A 21,245-nucleotide genomic window follows, 5' to 3' on the forward strand; every position below is an offset into this window, starting at 1 on the left:
GTTATTCACTGTTTAATAGAAAATAGTGTAAATAACTGCTACACCTACATCCTACATTTTCCATGATGCATTCCAGTTGTTCCCTGGCTCCTTAAAAAACAAGCTCAAAGCATTTCTTTCAAACTCCACACCTCAACTTGTAGCTCAGGCTTCCTTTGAGAAAATTCTCAGTTCAATTTAAAATTATTTTCTAAGACTTTAGAAAGTTCCTTGCAGAGCCTTTAATATGATTTAGGCTACAACGGGTTGCATAGGCTTGAAGAGTTGTACACCCCATTAGTTAAATGACATTCATATGTAAAATGTGTGGAACAGCCTACATTCATCAGCCAACTTGTATATTTATATTAAAGTTGTTTTCTTCTAGACGGATTTCTATCGTTTCAATTACCAATTTAATGATTTAGGGTGTATTACCTTTAGTGTCCTTAATTTGTAAAGCACTTAAATTGAAAAATGACACGGGTATGCATATTTGGGTATTGGCCTACTGAAAAATATTTGCAAATGTATAATTTTGACAAATCACTGAGTCCAAGAAAATTCTTGATTTGTGTGATGTAGGCACGGATGATGATTTCGACGACAACCTTTAAAATGAGGCTTATTTAACAGTGATGATGCTCTCAGGTCTTTGTCTCCCCCTCCCTCGCAGGCCCACAGCGTCCTCCCCCTCCCAACAACGAGATGACCATCAGAGCAGAGTCACAGAGGCGGGCGACAGCACCCAGCGCACGGATCAGAAAGCGAGGACGAAGGGGGGCGAAAACATTTGGGATTAGCCGCATCAGCTATGAACATCCACCACGTTGAGTAGCAGCAAAACGAAGCTCTCACATCTTAAATCGCGTCGAGGATGAGCGGGACTGCAACGGCCACCGGATCGGCTTCCTGCCGTTTCGCCCACTATTTTGTTGAGTGTGGAGTGGACACGGAGACGGGCCTGGAGCCAGACGATGAAGCAGGTACATGGTCTACAAACACCCCCCAAACAAATCCATTTAAACTCTTAAATACACATCCGAGGACACGTTTCATGTCATTAAAAACATGTAATGTTGGCCTGTATGTGTAGAGGTGACATCCATTTAAATGTGTTTTGATTGGACACCACATTCCTCTTCCTTTCACAGGGTTGTTGACAACATAATATCCTGTACAAAATGGCATGGACATTACATTTTGCCTCCAAAAAGATTTTCTCAAAAAAATTCGATTACAATGTGCTATTATATAATGGCAGGATTTGAGTATTTAAGATATATTTTAAATGTAACGGATACCTAACACAATATACAATTCATTTTTCCATAAACACATGATTTGAAGCAATAACCTAAAATGACCATTTTACAATCATCCATAGTCTTGTCCTTTTGTATTATCCCTGCTTGAAGAGACGCATTACCATTGTGTTCACTGTGTTTTCATCATATTTTCAGCAGCAGCATCGCAAGTCAAGTGAAAATATAGCTTTGTTGGTTTCTGCAAGTCATCCACTGTTACTGCTACACCTGGATAAGGAATAGCAAAGATAGGGTTTAATAGAAAGCGGACAATATTTTTGCCCTATAGCACTGGAGCACAGATGGAGCATCCAGGCAATGGATCATGCATAACAACAGGAATGTGTGTTAGAACGAGCTCCCAGATTACACTGTTTTGTAAACCTAAAACTATAAAAAATGATAATCTGTGAGACAGCTAGTTTTTCTGTTCAGCTCTTTATGCTGTCAAACAGATGGATTTCTTCTTTCATCCATCAACACACATCTGTCCTTTTCTTATATAAAAAAAAAACAAAGATGGGAGGAAATGGTTGATGTGATGTAGGTGGATGTGGGGGTTGCCAAGGTGATGACAGCGGCAGTGCTATTCCTGATGGTTTATTTGTGGTTGAAAGCTTCTCAGCTGTTATAGCAATAGAGACCCAAGTGGTGCTGCTTCTCTCCCACTCAGTTGTTGACACTCATCTAGGTGAGGTGAGGACAGATTCATCCAGGAGCCCTCTGTGCACCCGTTCTGCTCTGAGTCTTTGTGAGGAAAGGGCTGCTCAGGTGTGTTCATTACCAACTCTTTCCAGGATCTCAAACAATAGTCACGCCCCGTCTTCTCCCAGTGTTCTTGGTATTAGAAATCTAACTCATGTAGAGCAGCTCTTCAGGGGCAAGATGGCAGGCAGATCTTCTTTCTCTTTCAGCCAAATGTCTTTTAGAAAACAGTGTGTTTAGGGTAAGCTGTGTATTGCGAGTGAACCCAAGGCTTTGCTGCAGATTAATTACTGCTCTAACTTACCATCAGGGGCTTTGATATCAGGCTCCCTGTGGCGAGTGGCAGCTCTGCTGGCCGGTACCTGGTATATCTGAGCTCCACCAATCTGATTATATAACAGCAGGTCATCTCAGACCCACTGCAGCAGGGGCTCCGCTCTCCTTTCAAGGGATTTTCTGTCTGACAAAACCTACATTTTCTGTAAGCTGTAGTCAAGCAATGTTTATTCTATCATGTGCATCTGAAAGTGTAGGGATGTGTCAGTTGATACAGCATCTCTGTATTGCATAGACTAATAACACAATGTGTGAGAGTATGACTACCGAGAAACAGTCTGCCCTTGTTGGCTTCTCAATAGACGCCACTGTGTTTTCTGCAGCCTAATCAAATGTCACGTGGTTTTGCCGATGCTTCAGCAGCAGACCGTCACTGGGGGATGACATCACAGAAGGGCGAGAACTCCCTGACCCTACATTCAAGTTTCGTATAAGAATTGACACTTTTAATGTTCACAGAAAAAAAAACTGATGGCAAAGAGGTGTATACGTTTTGCACTTGTTTTACTGTACGGAAAAATTCCAGACATTTAATTTATTTTTTGGCCCTCAACACTTACATTCTTTATTTTAAGCAAACAAGCCCTGCACCATGTCTGTGTCTCAGGCTGAAATCAAAAACGAGATTTATCTTTGTGATGTCACTTGATTCATCCTTTAATGCGCGGACAAATCTCTAATGTCAAAGACAGAGTGAGTTTAACAATTTTAGCCAGAAAAGAACAACTCCTCATCATTCAGTGCCAGCTGAAATGTTCTGTCTTTTTAATCTTTTTTGCTTTTTATATCGGTCCTCATCTACTCATGTAATGATGTGTGATGAGTGGGACGGTGGGGGTAATTCTGTTGGTGAGCATGACAGATGTCTAGCTTTATGGCTGTTCAATCATCCCTAATGAAGTGTGCCTGTTTTAGGGATGGGGCATCATTCAGTGAGGTAAATCTGTGTGATGGATCTCTACACAGTGGACTGAATATGAAACACTTTGTTGTTGTTGTCTTAAAGATTATAGTCACAGTGTTAATTAATTAATATACTTAGGGTTAGAGCTGAAACAGTACATGTATGAGACAATTAGTCAATAGACTGAAAATGAATCATTACATTTTGTTAAACAAATACACAAAAAATCAAACCACAAATGCCAAATATGAACTAGTTTCAGCATCTCTATTATGAGATTCATCAGATTTTCTTTGTGTTATGTGAAAGTAAATGTAATGTTTTTAGGTTTAGCACTGCTGGTCAGACAAAGCAGGAATTTCTAGGTGTCACATTTGATTTTAGGAAGTTTTAAAGGACAGTCATTTTGAGCTAAAAGATTAATCAAGATAATAATAGGGATAGTAAATGATTATTAAAAATAATTATTGGTTGCAGCCCAGGTCATACATGGTTTCTACTGTGTATGTGTGTGTGTTAATGTGTTTAAAGGACTAAGCATGCTAATTACAGCCTCACTGAAACAGACATTTAGGCATTCATTCAAACACAAAAACAAACATCCTCCTAATCTCCTACCCGGTGTTGTTAACACAGAGAAAGAGAGCGGCTCCGGCTGAATGGGGTCTCTGCACGCTGTGTGGTGGGAACTCTTGCCAGGTGGCATGTTGGTGTTTTTTGGGGTCAGCTAATGAAACTCAGGATGACGTAAAGCGCTGACGAGCTTTGTCTTGGTGGCTATTTTTCGAAGCCCCAGCGGAAGGTGATACCATGGCAACTAGGTGCTCGATGCCTTTCAGCGCCAACACCAATTTGTATCTTTCGCAAAGAACATTGACTCCCCCTCTCTTCACTGTGATCCATTAGCTTCTGTCTCCCACTTGTGAATGTGACTCAGTAAAACTTGAAGTGATGCTCCTCTCTCAATCTGCAGTTTCCCCTCTTAGGTTGATGTGCGTCATCTCCTTGGTAGGTGATCTGGATGTTCCTGAATGCTGAATAAGTGTGTCAATATGACACCCGAGAGAAATGCTAGTTTGCCATTTGTTTTTGTTCTTGTAATGCAATGGTGTCAGTTAAAGCTGAACGCAGTGAAATGGGGAATACAGTGAGGAGTACTGTCCCCCTCCTGAAAGTGGCTGAATAATGAATGTTCCTTATTCACTACTGTCAATCCATTACACACGCTGAATCATACACACGCATTTTCTTTTCTATCTTCAGCAGCTCCTCTTCCTGTGCTCATGCTCACAGACAGCACTCTTTATGTAACCAGAGCTAGATGCTGACACGAAGTGCAGAGACTGAAAAGAGGAGAAACCTGAACCCGTCAGGGCAACAAATCAGATCTGTGCATTGTGACTGTAGGAATAGAGTTGTCTTGCATCCAATCCTTTCATGCACATGTAGCTGTGCTATAGAAATCTGTAATTCTTTGTCCTCAGCCTGAGCGCGTTTGGTGTATTAAAACAGCATATTTTATCCTCTGCTCTCTCTACAAGCATAAAGAGTTTCCTTCTGCAGGGATGAGGGGTGTTGTACCGCATTTCCAGTGTATCTCTATTATGAGTGGAGTTACATAACACTTGGAAGGATTTTCCCTTTTTGCTGCAGAATGGTCCTTGCTGTCAACAAAAGATGAACTTCAGCTTCAGCTTTTTCCTGAATCAAAGCTGTGGTCTTTTTGTGATGTGTTCTGTCCTTTGCATCATGTAATGAAGTTTGTCTCAGCAGAGGTGAAAGCAAACATCCTTCTGTAATAATATGGTAATCCTTAAACTCTTTTTTTTCTGTGCCACTGTTTGTCTTTCAGGCGAGGGCTTTGAGCAGAGCCCCATCCGACGCTCGTTCAAGTCAAAGGTTCTGGTGCACTACCCCGAAAGCACAGACAAGAACCCCTTCAATAAAGATGCCATCAACATGGTGAGATCTTGGATTGCACATAAATGTTTTCTTTCAGTGTCGATCTTAGTGGAAATAAAATTCCTTGTTTGTTTGTATGCCAAATGTTTTTGTGTTCAAACTCTTGTTTGAAAAGAAGGTCAGGAGGATGAAAGCAAAATACTTCAAAATAAGTCTGCCAGTAGACACCACAGTATTTTGTGTTATATATTTATAGTATTGGTAAAATGTGTGGTCTTGTCAACGTTTTCCAGGGTCATTGGGTTTTCAGACAACAAATGCAACACAACATAGAACAAATACTTGTCTCTGGGAAATGACATATACTGTACATTAAATCAATTGTCATACCCAGTTGTCGCATATTGAACAAGAAGGTTACTTGTTTAGCTTCTTTAATGGTATTTTCTATGATGGATTTGTTTACATCATCCAGGATTGGCTTTAGTTTAGTATACAGAAACAAGAGAATGGTTTAAAAGTTAACACTACTATCAGTTATTGAGGTTGTTATTTTGTGTCACATTTGAATTCCAACTTTGTTCTTAACCCTCTATTTTTCGCCTCCTCAGCTCTGTATGCCGAGGGGTCTTTCCTTCCGCACGCAGGCAGAGAGGCATGATTTTCAGTTTCACTCCTTCACAATGTCTTTTGACGACGGCACACGTTCCTACGGCTTTGTGCACACCTTCTACGAGGAGGTGACCAGTGCTCAGATCATCATTGCCATGCAGACCCTTTTCCAGATGCACCACGTGGAGCACCATTCAGCTTCATCTGCCTCTTCTCCCTCGTCTTCATCTGCCTCCTCGCCCTCCACCTCCAGCATGGACTCGCTCGTGAGCAGCCTGGATGAGTCGGACGCTGAGTCTGTGGCCGGGCTCTCCGCCTGCCTCGGCTGCGCGGGGTCATACGATCCAGCCCGGGACACTCTGTACGTGTCCAAAGCGCTCTGCCTGCTCACGCCGCTCCCCTTCCTTCACTCTGCTCGTCAGTTTCTGTCTCAGCTGCACCAGGCTGTGACCTCCCACACAGCCCCTCCCCTCCCTATAGAGAGCTACATCCATAACATCCTGTACGAGGTGCCGCTGCCCCCCCCTGGCAGGTCTCTGAGGTTCCACGGGGTGCAGGGGCCCATCGTGTGCCAGCGGCCCGGGCCCGGAGAGCTTCCTCTGGGGGAGTTTCCTCTTGGGGAGGCCTTCTCACTGCTGGGTGTGGACAATATGGTGCAACTTATTACCTGTGCACTTTTGGAGACGCAAGTCCTGCTTTGCTCTAAAGGTGAATATTCAGTTGTTAGCATGGTTGAGATGACACATGAAATTCCCTGTTATTGCCAAATGTACAGATGACCTCAATGCAAATGATTCCATAGGAAATCTAAGGAAGATATTAATAAAGTCATTAAGATAAACTTTTATAAATGTTATATTAAAACACTTCCAGCAGATCTATTTGCAGAAATTAGAAACATCTCTAGCAAATCAGCTGTTTAGTGCTTAACACATTACCATTATTAGCATGACATATTTAAATTTTTAATAAATGTACTCTACCTTTACCCTCGATGTAACCTTCCGCAACAGCATAGCAGATGGGTTTGAGGTTAAACAGATTAGAGAAACTGACTTTGCAACATAATGAGTGTGGAGTATCCTCACTCATTTATCGGGCTGTGCTCTGTAGTATCGAATCAAGAATATGAACAAAATACTTCTATATGCATCTTCTGTAAATTGATTTATTATAAAACTGTTAAAGGAAATGCAATTATTTCCCTGACAATGAGACCATCCCTAGATACTTATATTTTATTCCTTCATGCTAATATCCTATTGCTCTCTCTCGTCCTTCTTATCCTCTTAGACTACCAGCGTTTGATGACAGTGGCCGAGGGCATCACCACTTTGATATTCCCATTCCAGTGGCAACACATCTACCTGCCCATTGTTTCTGCCCCGCTGCATCACCTCCTGGAGGCTCCTGTGCCGTTCCTGATGGGCATCCAGCGCAGAGAGGGAGCTCAGCGCTCCTCCCTCCACCTACCACACGAGGTACACAACTAAACAAGGGTTTTGTATGTGTATGCATCTGTGAGGCAAGGCAATTCAATGTGCTTAATAGGAGAATATAAACACATTAAATATGTTAAGCAAAAGACGTTAAGAAAAACATTGTATTGACATTGTGTATATATAGTAGTAAACAAAAAGCGAGAAGATCTCTAGCATCCTTTGTTAGCACTTAAGGTTGCAGACATTTGGTAAAAATGCACAAATAAGGATTTAATGATGTTTTGTTAAACTGAAATATTTTTCCATCCATTTTCTAAACCTCTCTGTTATGCATGCGTGACAATTTGCCCTCTGTCTCGGGCATGTCAAATTGAAACGATACATTTCCTCGATCCAGCGTCTGACATCACTTTATGTCTGAGATCACTTTATGTTGCATGAAAATCTCACTGAAGCCTCTTTGATGTCGCTCTGCCCCAGAAAATATACAGTTGAAAGACAGCCTGGGGGGGGGGGAGGCATGAGATATGGGGGGGCAAGCATGAGAGATCCAGAAAAATGGGTGTCGCTGAATAATTCATGAGAATTAGGGATTCCTTAAGCTGTGCAATTGTGTGCATATGTGATCATTTGCAAGGTTTTAATAATTTTAATCATCTATTTAGAATTTGGTTGGATTGTGGTTTCTTATTTTCTCATTTTGACACAGTTTGGCTCACATGGTCCAAATCCCTACAATAATTTGGTCTTTCTAAATATCTACTGGCTGGAAGAATTCTGAATGCTCATCTTTTCTTGTCCTTTAAAACATGTGATCTTGCTAATGGAATGAAAGAGACGATGTAAAGACATTGCCTAAATAGTAAAGACATTAACTAGGAGGATGAGGCTGCACAGAGTAAGAGGATGCCTGTAACTGTCTGATGTTCAGTACATCACGTCCCCCTGAGGCTGTAAACTGACTGTCTAAGGTCACCGCTGAAGGTTGAGTTGCTGCTGACTGTGGCGTGCTCCACTGCTGCTGAAGCTGTATTTTTAAACAGTGCCTGTGTTTCTCACAAAGTTCTGTACTTCATTGCTCAGCATCTTCTGGCTCATGCTTCTGATCCGGTGTGACAGCCTGATATCAAAGATTTCCACAATTTCCCCCGTTGCTGTGATAACAGTAATCAGTAGGTAATCCTTCACATGCTAATACCCTCTGAGGTTGTTTCATGGTGAAATGTCACAAAACTATTAATGGAAGGTAAATCTTCATCTCTGATCTTAATTGGTTGTTAAAGCTCAGCAACATTGGGATTGGCTAAACCTGTTATGATTATCTGATGAAAGAATTGGATTAAAAGTGTTTTTCATGTTTTTGTAACTCTCTTGTTTGCTCCTCCCACACAGGCTAACATGTGCTTTGTGGACATTGACAATCGCTGTGTTGAGGCCCCCGAGGCCCTCCCAGAGTTTCCAAACCATGCCGAGCTGATCCAGGAGCTGAGTGAGATACTGCTGCGTTTCGGACTTCCTCCACAGGGCGGTGTGACCAAAAAGCCTGACACTGCGTCCCCACGCATGAGCAGCCTGGTGCTGGAGGACCTGATGGAGGACAGGAGGAACGGGAACCTGGGAGGTGAGGAGCTGGCAGTGCTGGAGAGGCTGCAGGCTCTGGCGCGGAGGTGTGGAGGAGAAAATATGTCAGAAGCGGGGAAGACGCTGGAACACGTGTTTGAGGAGGAAGAGGAGGAGCTGAAGGCGGCAAAGCTGAACATTCAGCTGAGGGAAGTGTTCGCTGGACGGTTTTCTGCCATGTTTGGCAGGTATGAGGAGTTTGTCATCCACAGCGCGCTGGATTTGGATTCCTGGTTGAGCAACCGAGAGGGGACGTTGACCTTTGACAAGGTACCCAATTAGATGTCAATAAAACTATCAAATCAATCAAACTATGTTATTCATGCCAACTTATTTTCATGTATGATTACTTTTTCTGTGTTTGAAATCATTTGGATTGTGATGAAAAACAATAAATCCCTTCCCATTTTGGATTGGTTCTCCTTCAGCTAATAATCATTGTTGTGCCATCCAATGTTTCAGGGTTCCTTCCTCTCCGGTCAACCTGCGACCCACTTGCACTTCCTGTCCCGGTTCCTGGAAACATCCATGTTTTCTTCCTTCGTGGATGGGAAGGTGATATCTCGCTGGGCGGACAGAGAGCCACTGCAGCAGCTGTTTGACAGCCGTCTGGAGAGGGATCGACTGTACGACACAGACGAGGAGGAATCCCGTAACTGTCGCTACAGGAAGTGCACCACAGGCTTCGAGTCAGGTACTGTAAAGATGCTCATGAACAAAACAGGCAATCACATCTATTCAGTTGAAAGTACTGGGCATGTAATAGTAACTTACATTATTAGATACAGCCATTAAAAGGAGCTGTGCATTTAAATGACAACCTATAACCAGGAGTTACATCTGGATGTTTCTTCAGCATCTGGGGGGTATATACTGATAAAGTAGGCTGAATCCCCAGTAGATTGAGCAGAATGATGATTGAAGTGGGTGACAGATTGTCAAGAGTGAATCTGCAAATCTGTTGCCATCTGTCTGGGTTTATACTGTATGTTGATTATGTTGCTATCCTTTGTGCGATCACCATTTTTCCTCTCTCTCTTTTGTAATCAGCACCAAAGGTCTTGCTTTCTTCTTAATGGAACTTGTGTGGAGAAAATGTATTCAGATGGTAACTGATGGGAACTAAAAAGGAAGTTAAATGGAATTATCTGATGAATAAATTAAACACAAAAAGGATAGGATATTAAATGAGACAGTGGAAGATAGATAGAGTTAGGGATTTAGAAAGGGTGAACTGAGGATACAGCAGGGATCGGCATTATAAATAAAATAAAATACAAGCGGAGGAGAGGGCTTTGTGTCCTTTAAAACAATTTAGAAAGTGCACTGATTGCAATTCAATCCGGCTGTGTCACTGCTTATATTTAGTCTCTGCTTCTGAGATGTTGTGACATTATGTTACTCCATGCTGTTCAAATCCACCCTTATCATTACTTTCATGACTCATCGTATACACAATACATGTCGATACTGTTAACATTGCTGGGTGTGTCTCTGCAGCTCAGGCCGTTGAGCGCAGACTCCTGAAGGCTGACCACACCGCCATACACCCCCACCTGCTGGACATGAGGATCGGCCAGGGTCGCCATCAGCCAGGTTACTTCCCCAAGCTGCAGGCCGACGTGCTCACACAGGGACAAAACACCAACAAGTGAGCAATCTTTTCTGCTGTTATTTTACGAAAAGAAATAGGTCTCCAACCAGAGCTTCTTGTGACCCAGGCCAAGGAAATGCAACGAGTAGCTCAATATACATTTGTAATTTAAACCAATATATCCACATACATTAAAAGACAGGAACAATCCATATAGGAATACAAAGTGGTTTGATGCTGATCTTGAATAAATGTTTCATTAAAATGAATAGTTAACCATGCTTCTAATTGGCAAACAGTTGAAATAATTAACAAATAGGAAGGGATAAACGGTTAAAAGGGTACATTTCATTGACTTTGTATTCAACAACAACATCATTATTTTTAAAGTTTTGTATTTATTTTCCTATCTGTTAGAAATCTTTACGTTTTGAATCTCAGTATTAAAGTTTTCCTCTGTTGTCTGGGTGAACAGGTGGTCCGGCCGTGTTACAGCTTCACACAGGACTGACCTCAAAAGATCACCGGTGACGGATCACTCAGGAGTGGACAATGAACAGAGACAGGTACTTTAATCCGTTCAGACCATACGTTCAGACACACACAAAGTCACACACATACTTTAGGATGCGTGTGTCTGATTCATTTCCTTATCTGTGCTTAACAGAAGCATGCATTTGCAAGGAAGACCCTCCGCCAGTCTAAGCTGCTTGATTCATCGCCTCAAGCTGTCACTCAGAATCACAGAGAGTTTGTGGATGGGCTGCTGAGCGAGTGTCGTCTGAAGGTAAGAGCTCTTTCTGCTTGATAATGGAGGGACTGTAGCCATGGAATTCTTTAAGGAGACATGAATGAAATGTAATGACATATTATAAAAATTCAATCTGGATTGGCTGCCAACTCTCAAACAGTCAAATAAAATGTCCTTACTGAGTTTTTTGTGTGCTGTCTTTGTCAGAAAAACATGGGATTCATCAAGCCATTCAGCTTTGACTCGATTGAAACATACTACCTTTAAAACTACCTTTGCAGAGGTGCACCATATTTTTTCTGCCAATCTGGCCAGTTTGTGTTTCAGGAGTGTTTCAGACGGAGGGTAAAATAGGCATAATTTGTCTCCTTTAAATCATTGAGTGATGTTTATGCCACAAAATATTCCCTGGCTTTTTAGACTAAACGGATGTTGATGGAGAGGATGGGGAAGGAGAGTGTTGAACTGGGTCAGGGAGAAGCCAACATCACGGGCCTGCAGGAGAACACACTCATCCACGGCCTGTGTGACCTACTGGAGAGAACCTGGGGTCATGGTCTGCAGCTGAAACAGGTTAGACTCATACATTTAACTGATGTAAACAAATCCACATTATGCTAATGGTGACAAAGAGGTGATTGTACGAATAGGCTCTGAATATTGACGTGTGTGTTTTTTCTGAACAGGGGAAGTCCGCCCTTTGGTCTCATCTGCTCCACTACCAGGCGGCCTGGGGGAAGACAGAGACACCAGCTGAGGCTCCAGGTCAGAGAACAATGTGACTGGTTTTGTTTTCTTGGTAAAATCCTTGAGTTAGGAATCAGATCATCATTTGTGTTTTACTTGCTGTCTGTTCAGGGTGTAACGGTTTGGACCAGAGGACATTTGAGGACGGCACTCTGCTCCTGAGAGGATCTTTGATACAGGATATGAGGTAACATGAGCAAAGGACACAAAAAACATACATCTTAACTTCTTAATAATAATATACTAAACATACGTTACATCTCAACCATTTGCTCTGTTCTGAGTCACATGCTTCGATCTTACTAGAATATATAAAGTGAAATACTTAGTTACACAGCTTTTTTTAACAATGTTTTACCTGTTTGTTGTTTCATTATTTGTGGTCATGCAAGTTAACATATATTGGAAAAGCATCTTTCATTCATTCTCTGAGGATTATGGGAAACTCATAGCCATCCTTGGAGCAACAATCTCCTTAAGTCTTGCCTATTTCTTTTGTTTAAAACAAAGATCTCAAAAATTACTATCTTGTGTGAAAATTGAGGTGTGTACACAGAGAAATGGCAAACACATCACATCTAATAAAACTGAAACTGTATTATGAAAATAAAGAAGGCGTGTCCTATTAAACATTTCAGGGTGAAGAATAGTTTGTAAAAGTCAGTTGCTTTACATATCAAATCAAGTTTTATTTATATAGCACATTTATAAACGATTTTTGGTTGAGCCAAAGTGCTGTACATATAATAAAAATAGCCTACAGTAGAGACACTTTACAGCAAATACAACAGCACAGATTATTCAGAATATCAGTATGAGAAAAACGACACCCTCTATCCTTAGACCCTCACATCGTACAAGGAAAAACTTCCAGAGAGAACCCACAGTTTAAGGGGAAAAAATGGGAGAAACCTCAGGGAGAGCAACAGAGGAGGGATCCCTCTCCCAGGACGGACAGACGTGCAATAGATGCCGTGTGTGAATCGAAGAGATAATACATTTTACAGCATATAGACCGAATGTTAGGAAATGCATGTGTCTGTAATAAGAAGATGAATCCACGAGGATGTCAGCTACAATCCTGTGGATGCCATCAGGGAAGCAGCATGACGAGACCCAAGGCAGGACCGCAGAGACAGGTTCAGCCACGACCCGAACGTCCACGACGTTGCTGTTTTAAGCCTTGTCTTAGGCACTATCAACAGCAGCTGATCAGCCGACCTTAAGGCTCTGCCTGGGGTGTAGCGATGGAGGAGTTCGGCTATATAGGCAGGAGCCAGCCCATTTAGGGCTTTAAAAACAAATAAAAAGAGTTTAAAATCTATTCTGAACCGAACTGGAAGCCAGTGCAATGAAGCCAGAATTGGGGTGATGTGGTCACGCTTTTTATGGCCAGTGAGAAGACGTGCAGCTGCATTCTGAACTAGCTGGAGGCGTCTAATTGAGGCCTGGTCCATACCCACATACAGAGCATTGCAGTAATTCAGTCTCGAGGTAACAAAGGCGTTAATAACCCTTTCTAGGTCTTTAAAAGATAAAAACGACTTGGTCTTAGCCAATAGTTGTATTTTGAAAAAGCAGGTCTTGACTACAGTGCTAACCTGCTTATCAAATTTAAAGGCGCTGTTGAAGGTCACTCCAAGGTTCATGACAGAGGGGAGGATATTTTTATTGAGGGAGCCCAGAATATCAACCGGGGAGACTGTTGGTTGGGGTCCAAAAAAGATGACCTCGGTCTTACTCTCATTGAGGGTGAGGAAGTTTTGGCTCAGCCAGGATTTAATCTCTGTTAAGCAGTCCTTCAACTGCTGTAGTGAGTTGGCATTTTGATTGAGAGGCAGATAGATCTGTAATGTTTTACCACGTGTATCAAGTAATGCACTTTTAAAGTCAAACTTACCTAGTTAGTATACAATGTAATGAGACAAAGTTGCGCATTAGAGCTTATTTTCCATGTATCTGTTGTTCTTCCAGGTTCATCCAGACCATGGGTGAGGGTCTGTCTGAGGTGGGTCAGGCTCGGGCCTGGATCCACCTGGCTCTGGAGAAGAAGATGCTCTCCCAGCACCTGAAAGAGCTGCTTACAAACCAGGAGCTGCTCAGGTCAGCCTCACTCAGTACTGACTTAAATCTGGCACAAGTCTCATGTTTCTGGGTGTCATTTATAGTGTCATGATTCTGAAAGATCTTTTTCCCTTTCTTCTTGTGCCCTGACAGGCAGCTGTATAAACGTCATGCATTCCTGCTCTATGAGGAAGAAAGGGAGCAGTTTCTGTTCCACCTGCTCTCTCTCAACACTGTGGAATACCTCTGTTTCACACGCGTCTTCACCTCCATCAGTAAGTCCTGTAAACTTGAACAACTAGAGTTTACTGGCAGATTATAGCTTACAGGGACACAGGAAGTTTTCTTTGTGGTTGTGTCTCCTCCCCTTATATAATCAAATTGCTGCCAGTATCCCATGGATTCACACAGACTTTTGAGAACTCAATAAAACTCCCCCAATGCAGTGACAATTCTCTTTGCTCTGGGTATTGTGAAAACAGTTGATGTCTTTTTAGTGTGAAGGGAATGATTATCAATTAAACGTTGCTTTTGGACTCTTGTGTCCCTCCAGGTATTTCATACCGTGTTGTCATAATACCCATGAAGAAGCTGAGCATTGCCATGGCAACAGTTGACCCTTGGGTGTGCGTGTCAGGAGAACTGGGTGATTCAGGAGTTCGACCGGTGACAAAGAATACACAAGAGATTTATTTCCAGGTTTGTGACCCCACTCTGCAGCAGTAAGGTCAGCATCATGTCTGACAGACACACATCTCTAATGCGGTTTGTGCTTTTTGTTTCAGTGCAAGAACCTGGGCAGGCTGAGCACCCTGCAGCTGGGACAGGAGAACTCCGGCCTGCTGGCCAAGTGTCTGATTGACTGTGTGATGGTGTACAATGAGATCACTGGACACACCTACAAGTAAGCCTTCGTCTTCCTCTCTGGTTCCATCACTAGTACTGAAATAACCAACTGGTACAAACAATGCCTGCATTTAATCCTTTTTGTACCTAAATCTAAAAGGAAATTAGTATATGTTTTGTTTTTGTGGCAGCCAATCACCATAAGTGTTCTTCGAATAAATGCAACATGTGATTGGCCAACCATCACAGCAGCTACAACCTTTGCAATCTGCATTGTGTTGAAGACGAGCATGGTGTCTGCCAATGATTTCTAGATTAGCGACTCATTGATTGATTTATTAAAATGTCGGAAAAAAGCGTAAATATCCATCCAAGTTTTTCAAAGGTGATGTTTTTTTATGTATGTTTTTGTCTAAACCTCAAATAAAATATATTCAGTTAAAACGTTTATTTAAATCACAGAAAAGCAAAACATCTTATATTTCGACGATTAACCAATTATGACTGATGATTTGACAGACTATTGTTAGTTGACTGTGTAAGAAATCTTTGCTTTCAACATTTATTTGTGTAATGATTATTGAAATTGGGCGGATTGGTGGTGGCATTTTACTCAACTTAATGCTTCCATTTACACGATGAATGATGATTTGAGATTTCTGAGACAGCGGCTCGATCACATTACAATAATGTAATGTAGACTTTGAAATTGAGTGACTGTCCTGTGAAAATAAACTATGTACACTGACTAAATCTGAACGGATTAAGGAATGGCCCTTGTATAATACAATGAAACCATGTCTCTTCCTACCTTTAAGGTTCCCATGTGGCCGATGGCTGGGGAAAGGAGTGGGAGACGGCAGCCTGGAGAGAGTTCTGATTGGTCAGCTGGTGTCACCTGGTGGAGAGGAGGATGCTGGACGGTGGACAGGGACGCCGCCGGAGCTGGCCTCTCCCTCGCAGAGTGTGCGGGCAGTGCTGGGATCGCTTGGCAGTAGAAGCAGTGCGTACTGACAAAGAACACATTCTTTAGTTACAATAGCTGACCTAGTTGTTGGTAAAATAACAGATTATGCTCCTGTATCACCTTTCTATTTAGCTCCAGGCCACTTCCCCTCATGCTAGTCATCATTCATCCTCATGTTCTGTCTAACTTTTATGTATTTATCTTGACAGGAATGCTTTCTAGTGAAGTACAAGAAGAAATGAGAGAGGCAGCAAACAACCTTGTTAAACACTTTCACAAACCTGAACAAGAGGTATGTGACTCTAAATAAATACTTTAGTGTGCATTACACATTAAAACATATTCATTTAAGTTGTTGGTTGACTGAGCTAAATTGGGAGGAAAATGGTTAATGCAAAGCAGCGCTGTGAGACTGTCATCCTCCTGCTTGTGTTATTTTGATCTCTAACATGGTTCGTTACCCCGGCTCCAGCGCAGGCCTCATTTGTCTCGTTGTGTATCAGACTAGCCTCTCTCTCATCTCAATCGCAAGTTAAAAGCTCTAAAGAGACTTGATGGATCACTTTTTGTTTATCTGTAATGGGCCTCCTATTTATTGTAATAGCATCTGTAGTGCACAGGCTCTAATGTACTAGCATTTGCTCTGCTCTGTTTACTTCCTTTTAGTAAATGAGACATCAGGATTTTGGATTTGAGGGTATGAGGACATTTCAGGGGATGTACTGTCTATAGTTTAAAGATGTGCCTCCTGCTTATATGCCCCCCCCCCCCCCCCCCCAGAGAGGAAACCTGACAGTGTTGTTGTGTGGAGAAGGAGGTCTGGTGCTCTCCTTGGAGAACTTCCTGTTGCACGGGCTTAAATCTAACCGTCTTTTCCTGAGGAACGTGTTTGTTTGGGACTTTGTGGGTAAGTCTTTGCGAGTTCATTCAAAGTAATGTTTTACTGATGTCTGTTTCCTGTCTCCATCTAGTGGTGATGAATATGAATGTCACATATCGAATTGCATGCAATAAAGTACGATTGATGTGTTTTGTTAACAACCACTGTTTGTCTTCTACAACCTTATTTTCCATTATTGTCTGTATATAAATATGTTATGAACTGACAGTGTGATGAACACTTTCCTATAGAGAAGGCAGTGGTTTCCATGGAGACGGCTGATCAGATGGGTGACCTGCACGGAGCAACGATGACAAGAGGTCCGCCGTGTGACTCACTGTGCCGCTACGTCAACGCCATCAATGCCACTCCACGAAACATTGGAAAAGAGGGCAAGTTCCAGCTGTTAGTCTGCTTGGGAATCAGGTGAGTGGACATCATTGTGTTTATAAAGTATAGGTTTATTATTGGACTCGTACTATATTGTAATGAATCCAGTTTAATACACTTAAAAAACATATTTGTGAATCATAAATAGGGAGACAGTTTCAATGGACTATAATCTGATTTGAAAGAATTGGTCATTCACACTCACACTGAACCCTTTACATCAGGGGTTGGGCCGCGAAATAGCTGAGTTTATCGTAATATTTGCAGAATTATAAATATATAAAAATATTTTATAATTTTCGCACCTATACCAGTCATATTATTTCATCCAGAAGCCTAGTTAATCTTTCACCAGAAAACCGTTGAAAATGGCTTTTATGATGTTCCGAGGGATTCGGCGGCTCAGGGTCTCAGCCTCTCGTGCGCACGAGAAAGTTACCGGTGCGCCAAGTCGGAAGAGGAGCGCACAGGAGACAACCGTTTAATTGCAGACTGTTATGTTATGTGGGGAAATGGCAGTGCATACATTATTTGAGATATATTTCAAACTCGGACTTCATTTTAAGGATATGTCGGCCAGGGGTATAGAGCTATTTGTTTAAGCACCGGATTGGCAAAACAGGAGAGTAAACCAGTCTGCCTTGATCTATGAATTCATGTCTGGGACTCTCACGGTATCTGCTGCCACAGCTGTTTTGTAGAAGGACAACCTCCTTCACTTCATGAAATGGCTGCAGCATCAGGAGGCAGCGGGACGTATACTCCGCCTCTGAGAAGTGCAGCACCAGCGCACCGAGAGCTGTGCCTTTTTACGCACCGCCTTCGCTGTGTTTACCTTCATCAGAACAGCTTTACGGCCCGTCCACACAGCGGCGTGCGTTGAAGCTTACAACGCTTCTGCCCATTCACTTTGAATGGGGTGACGTCACTTTTAGCCGAACTGCATTTTGGGAAGCAACGTGGAGCGTTGCTGGCGTTGCTCGCTTCAAAAGTTGAGCAATGTTCAACTTTTGGCGCCTCGGCAGAAGCGTCAGCCAATGAAATCCCGTTTATGCAAATCTGCCAGTACAAGCGCTAGCCAATCAAACCACGTGTATGCTGGGAGAGACTACGCAGGTCATTTCCTCATATTCCAAAAAATTGAGGGAAAATTCATTATAGCGGTAGTGAATCACCCGGTGCTGTATGATCAGTCTCTGTTCATCTACCGGGATACAAACCGGAGGAGCGAGGCATGGAGGGAGGTGGCAGAGACAGTGGGTGAAACTGGTAGGTTTTCGCCTGTTTGGGGATTTTATATCCAGTTTACTTCGTTTTAACATTGCTATTGCTTTGTATGTCGGGGGCGGGAGATTCATGTGATTGGTTGTTGGTCGCGTTGCTCGCAAAAAATCCCCAAGCTTCAGACACGCCAAGCGTCAACGCACGCCGTTGTGTGGACGCTGTGTGGACGCTGTGTGGACGCTCCGTAACGGCCCGTCCACACAGCGGCGTGCGTTGAAGCTTGCCGGTGGGCGTGTCTGAAGCTCGACCAACAACCAATCACATGAATCTCCCGCCCCTGACACACAAGCAGCGGTTTGATTGGCTAAAGCTTGTACTGGCATACGATTCGATTGGCTGACGCTTCTGCCGAGGCTTCAAAAGTTGAACATTGCTCAACTTTTGCCGCGAGCCACCGCCAGCAAAGCTCCGCGTCGCTTCCCACAATGCAGTTCGGCAAAAAGTTACGTCACCCCATTCAAAGTGAATGGTGACGCTTTCAACGCACGCCGCTGTGTGGACGGGCCGAGAGTGACTGCAGGCGGCTACGTGTTAACCACACACACCTCTACACACATCGAACTGCCCGATTACTCCCCCTTTTATTAGTTTTTTGAAGGAGATGTCCAGTCACCAAGGCGCATGATGTGTGTGTGTATGTGCTCTGCTCAGCGTGTTTGTGTCTGTCTGACACCGGCATTTGTTTTCAAATGACCATGAACAGTAATTTACACACATCTGGCTAACTCCATAGGTAGCCTATATGCGGGTGTTCCCAAAATAAATTCGTTTAATCTTAATCTCGATGTAGTGCTAAATGTTGTCGGACGTGCACCGGAACGAACGTCACTATCATAATATTTTCTGAAAACAAATGCCAGTGACACACGTGCACACACACACCCTGGCGGCCGGACATCTCCTTCATAACGCGCCTTCTCCTCGTTTTCCCAGCATTCACTGAATTATCCGTAAATCATACAAACAAAACCAAAACGTTGATTTATCTGTTTTCCCGTTTTGGTTTAAAAACTGAATAACGTCGGTTTTTTTGGTTTTCCGTTTTTCCGAAAAACCAAAAAACGACACCGGTTCTTTTTTAAACGTTGTTAATATGTTTTGGATGCATATTGTTCAAGTATTTGTTCAGGCTGTTACATACAATTAGCCTTTGTTGCTACCTGCTGGTGGTGAGTAAATATTAAAATCAGTTAAAATTGACTACCGGTCCACGTTTTTTTTTAATGTAGCCTATCTGCCGGTCCTTGGCACAATAACGGTTGCTTTACATAACACGCAGTTCAGAAACGCTAAGTGTCCATCTTCGTATTGGTTGGACAAGAGATGCAGAAAAATCATTCAGATATAAGTGAAGCGATTTGGATATTGCACTGGTCCATATTACCATTTAGAAAATATTCAGATGAAATTAATCCTAGTTTCTTATGGTTGAAAATGGTTTAATTAAAAGGTACACAGCCAGGTCTTGTAGTCACCTAACTCAACCTGTTCCAATCTTAAACTGTATCAGGCGTTTTTAGGACCAGTAGCCTACTAACCACCAACCTCTTCTTCCTGGCAGGGACCGGCTTCTCTCTCAGTGGCTCCCACTGCTGGCAGAGTTTCCTCTGACACTGCGGACGTACGAGGAGGGGTCTCTGCTGCGGGATCGAGCTGCTGTCCACTCCCTCTCCCGCATACTGCATACTCTCAATGAGTTCAGCATCACCCTGGAGACGGCACTGGTCAAAGGAGTTGACCTCTGACCCCTGACAGATTAAACCCCTGTTCTGTAACCTACAGCAGGAATGCAGGGTTACAAATATCTCTCCATCTGTTGGATAAGAACATTCAGAACTTGGAGAAATATGACTATCATAAAAGAGGACTGTGGACTACATGAAGCCACTGGCAACTCAAGCTCCAAACATATTGCCTTGTTCAATGATGTAAATGTGTTATACTGTATTTGCTTCAGGAAACAGTCCTATGCTTGTTTACACTGTGAAATTCAGTTTCCTCGAGGAGAGATAGACGTTGATCATCCCACACAGTAGATATTCCCACAGTTCACACCATTACCTGTACCTGACCCAAGGACAACTATAACTCTCCTTCAACTGCTGTATTGCTTGCACTTGAACTTTAAACTAAGCACATGCATGGCCAAAATATGTTTGTTTGTTTTATGTCTTAGTGTGTTGTGATCTGAAATATCAAGACTCAGGCCTTATTATATACATTTATTTCTGATCTTGTTCATTGGATACCTTAGTACATATACTCCAGAAAGATAATTGTCCGTACTCTATAATATGTCAAAAATCTTATATTATTATGCTCTTGTTATAACATTTGTAACATTTTGCCTGTGCTCATTGTTTACTTCAGTTTGGGCTCACTTACTGAAGAGTTGTGCTCCTGAAATCCTCCGTTGTTGAAACACTGAAAAACCAAACTAGTAGCATTTGTCTCTCTTGTCAAAAAGCTTTCCCTGCCTCTCATTGTCATTATGTTTTGCTTTATTGGACCTTTGATAGAACTGTGCCCATTTGTTATTATGGTGTAATTCATTTGTGGCATATTTTTATGTACAAAGGCATCTTATTTGCGTCTGTTTAAAACCATAGATTCCATTATGGACACATTTTACTGATTATGTGAATGACAGTCATGTTGTTGTTTGTAAACTGTTCTGTTTTCTTTAGGCAATGAATAGAGCACAGTTTCTTAAAAAATGCTAGGTATTATGTTAATGTTCATTCATTTTAATTTAATTAAGATAACACTGTCTCCTGCACTGTCCTGCAAGCACTATGTAACCCACAATGACCAAGCCTCTACTATGATTTAAATACAGATTAGAGAAAGCAATAATGAATTGTTATTTATGAATTGTGTTGTAAAAGATTAAAGATAATATTGACATAACTGAC

General features: G+C 42.3%; 1 protein-coding gene across 1 annotated transcript; it reads left to right on the forward strand.

The window, feature by feature from the left end:
- Positions 1 to 424: 424 nt before the first annotated feature.
- On the forward strand, positions 425 to 21,237 carry LOC117545808 (DENN domain-containing protein 5B-like). Its single transcript, XM_034215797.1, has 21 exons — positions 425 to 965; positions 5,084 to 5,193; positions 5,745 to 6,453; positions 7,039 to 7,226; positions 8,580 to 9,077; positions 9,270 to 9,501; positions 10,308 to 10,458; positions 10,877 to 10,967; positions 11,069 to 11,188; positions 11,573 to 11,725; positions 11,839 to 11,917; positions 12,011 to 12,086; positions 13,874 to 14,002; positions 14,117 to 14,238; positions 14,517 to 14,662; positions 14,749 to 14,867; positions 15,628 to 15,812; positions 15,986 to 16,068; positions 16,557 to 16,683; positions 16,908 to 17,082; positions 19,892 to 21,237. Exons 1-21 carry the CDS (start codon positions 857 to 859, stop codon positions 20,073 to 20,075), a joined length of 3,786 nt encoding a protein of 1,261 aa, XP_034071688.1. The 5' UTR covers positions 425 to 856; the 3' UTR covers positions 20,076 to 21,237.
- Positions 21,238 to 21,245: the final 8 nt, after the last annotated feature.

The sequence above is a fragment of the Gymnodraco acuticeps genome, unplaced genomic scaffold (genome assembly GCF_902827175.1).
Source record: "Gymnodraco acuticeps unplaced genomic scaffold, fGymAcu1.1, whole genome shotgun sequence".
In the NCBI taxonomy this organism is placed as follows: Eukaryota; Metazoa; Chordata; class Actinopteri; order Perciformes; family Bathydraconidae; genus Gymnodraco; species Gymnodraco acuticeps.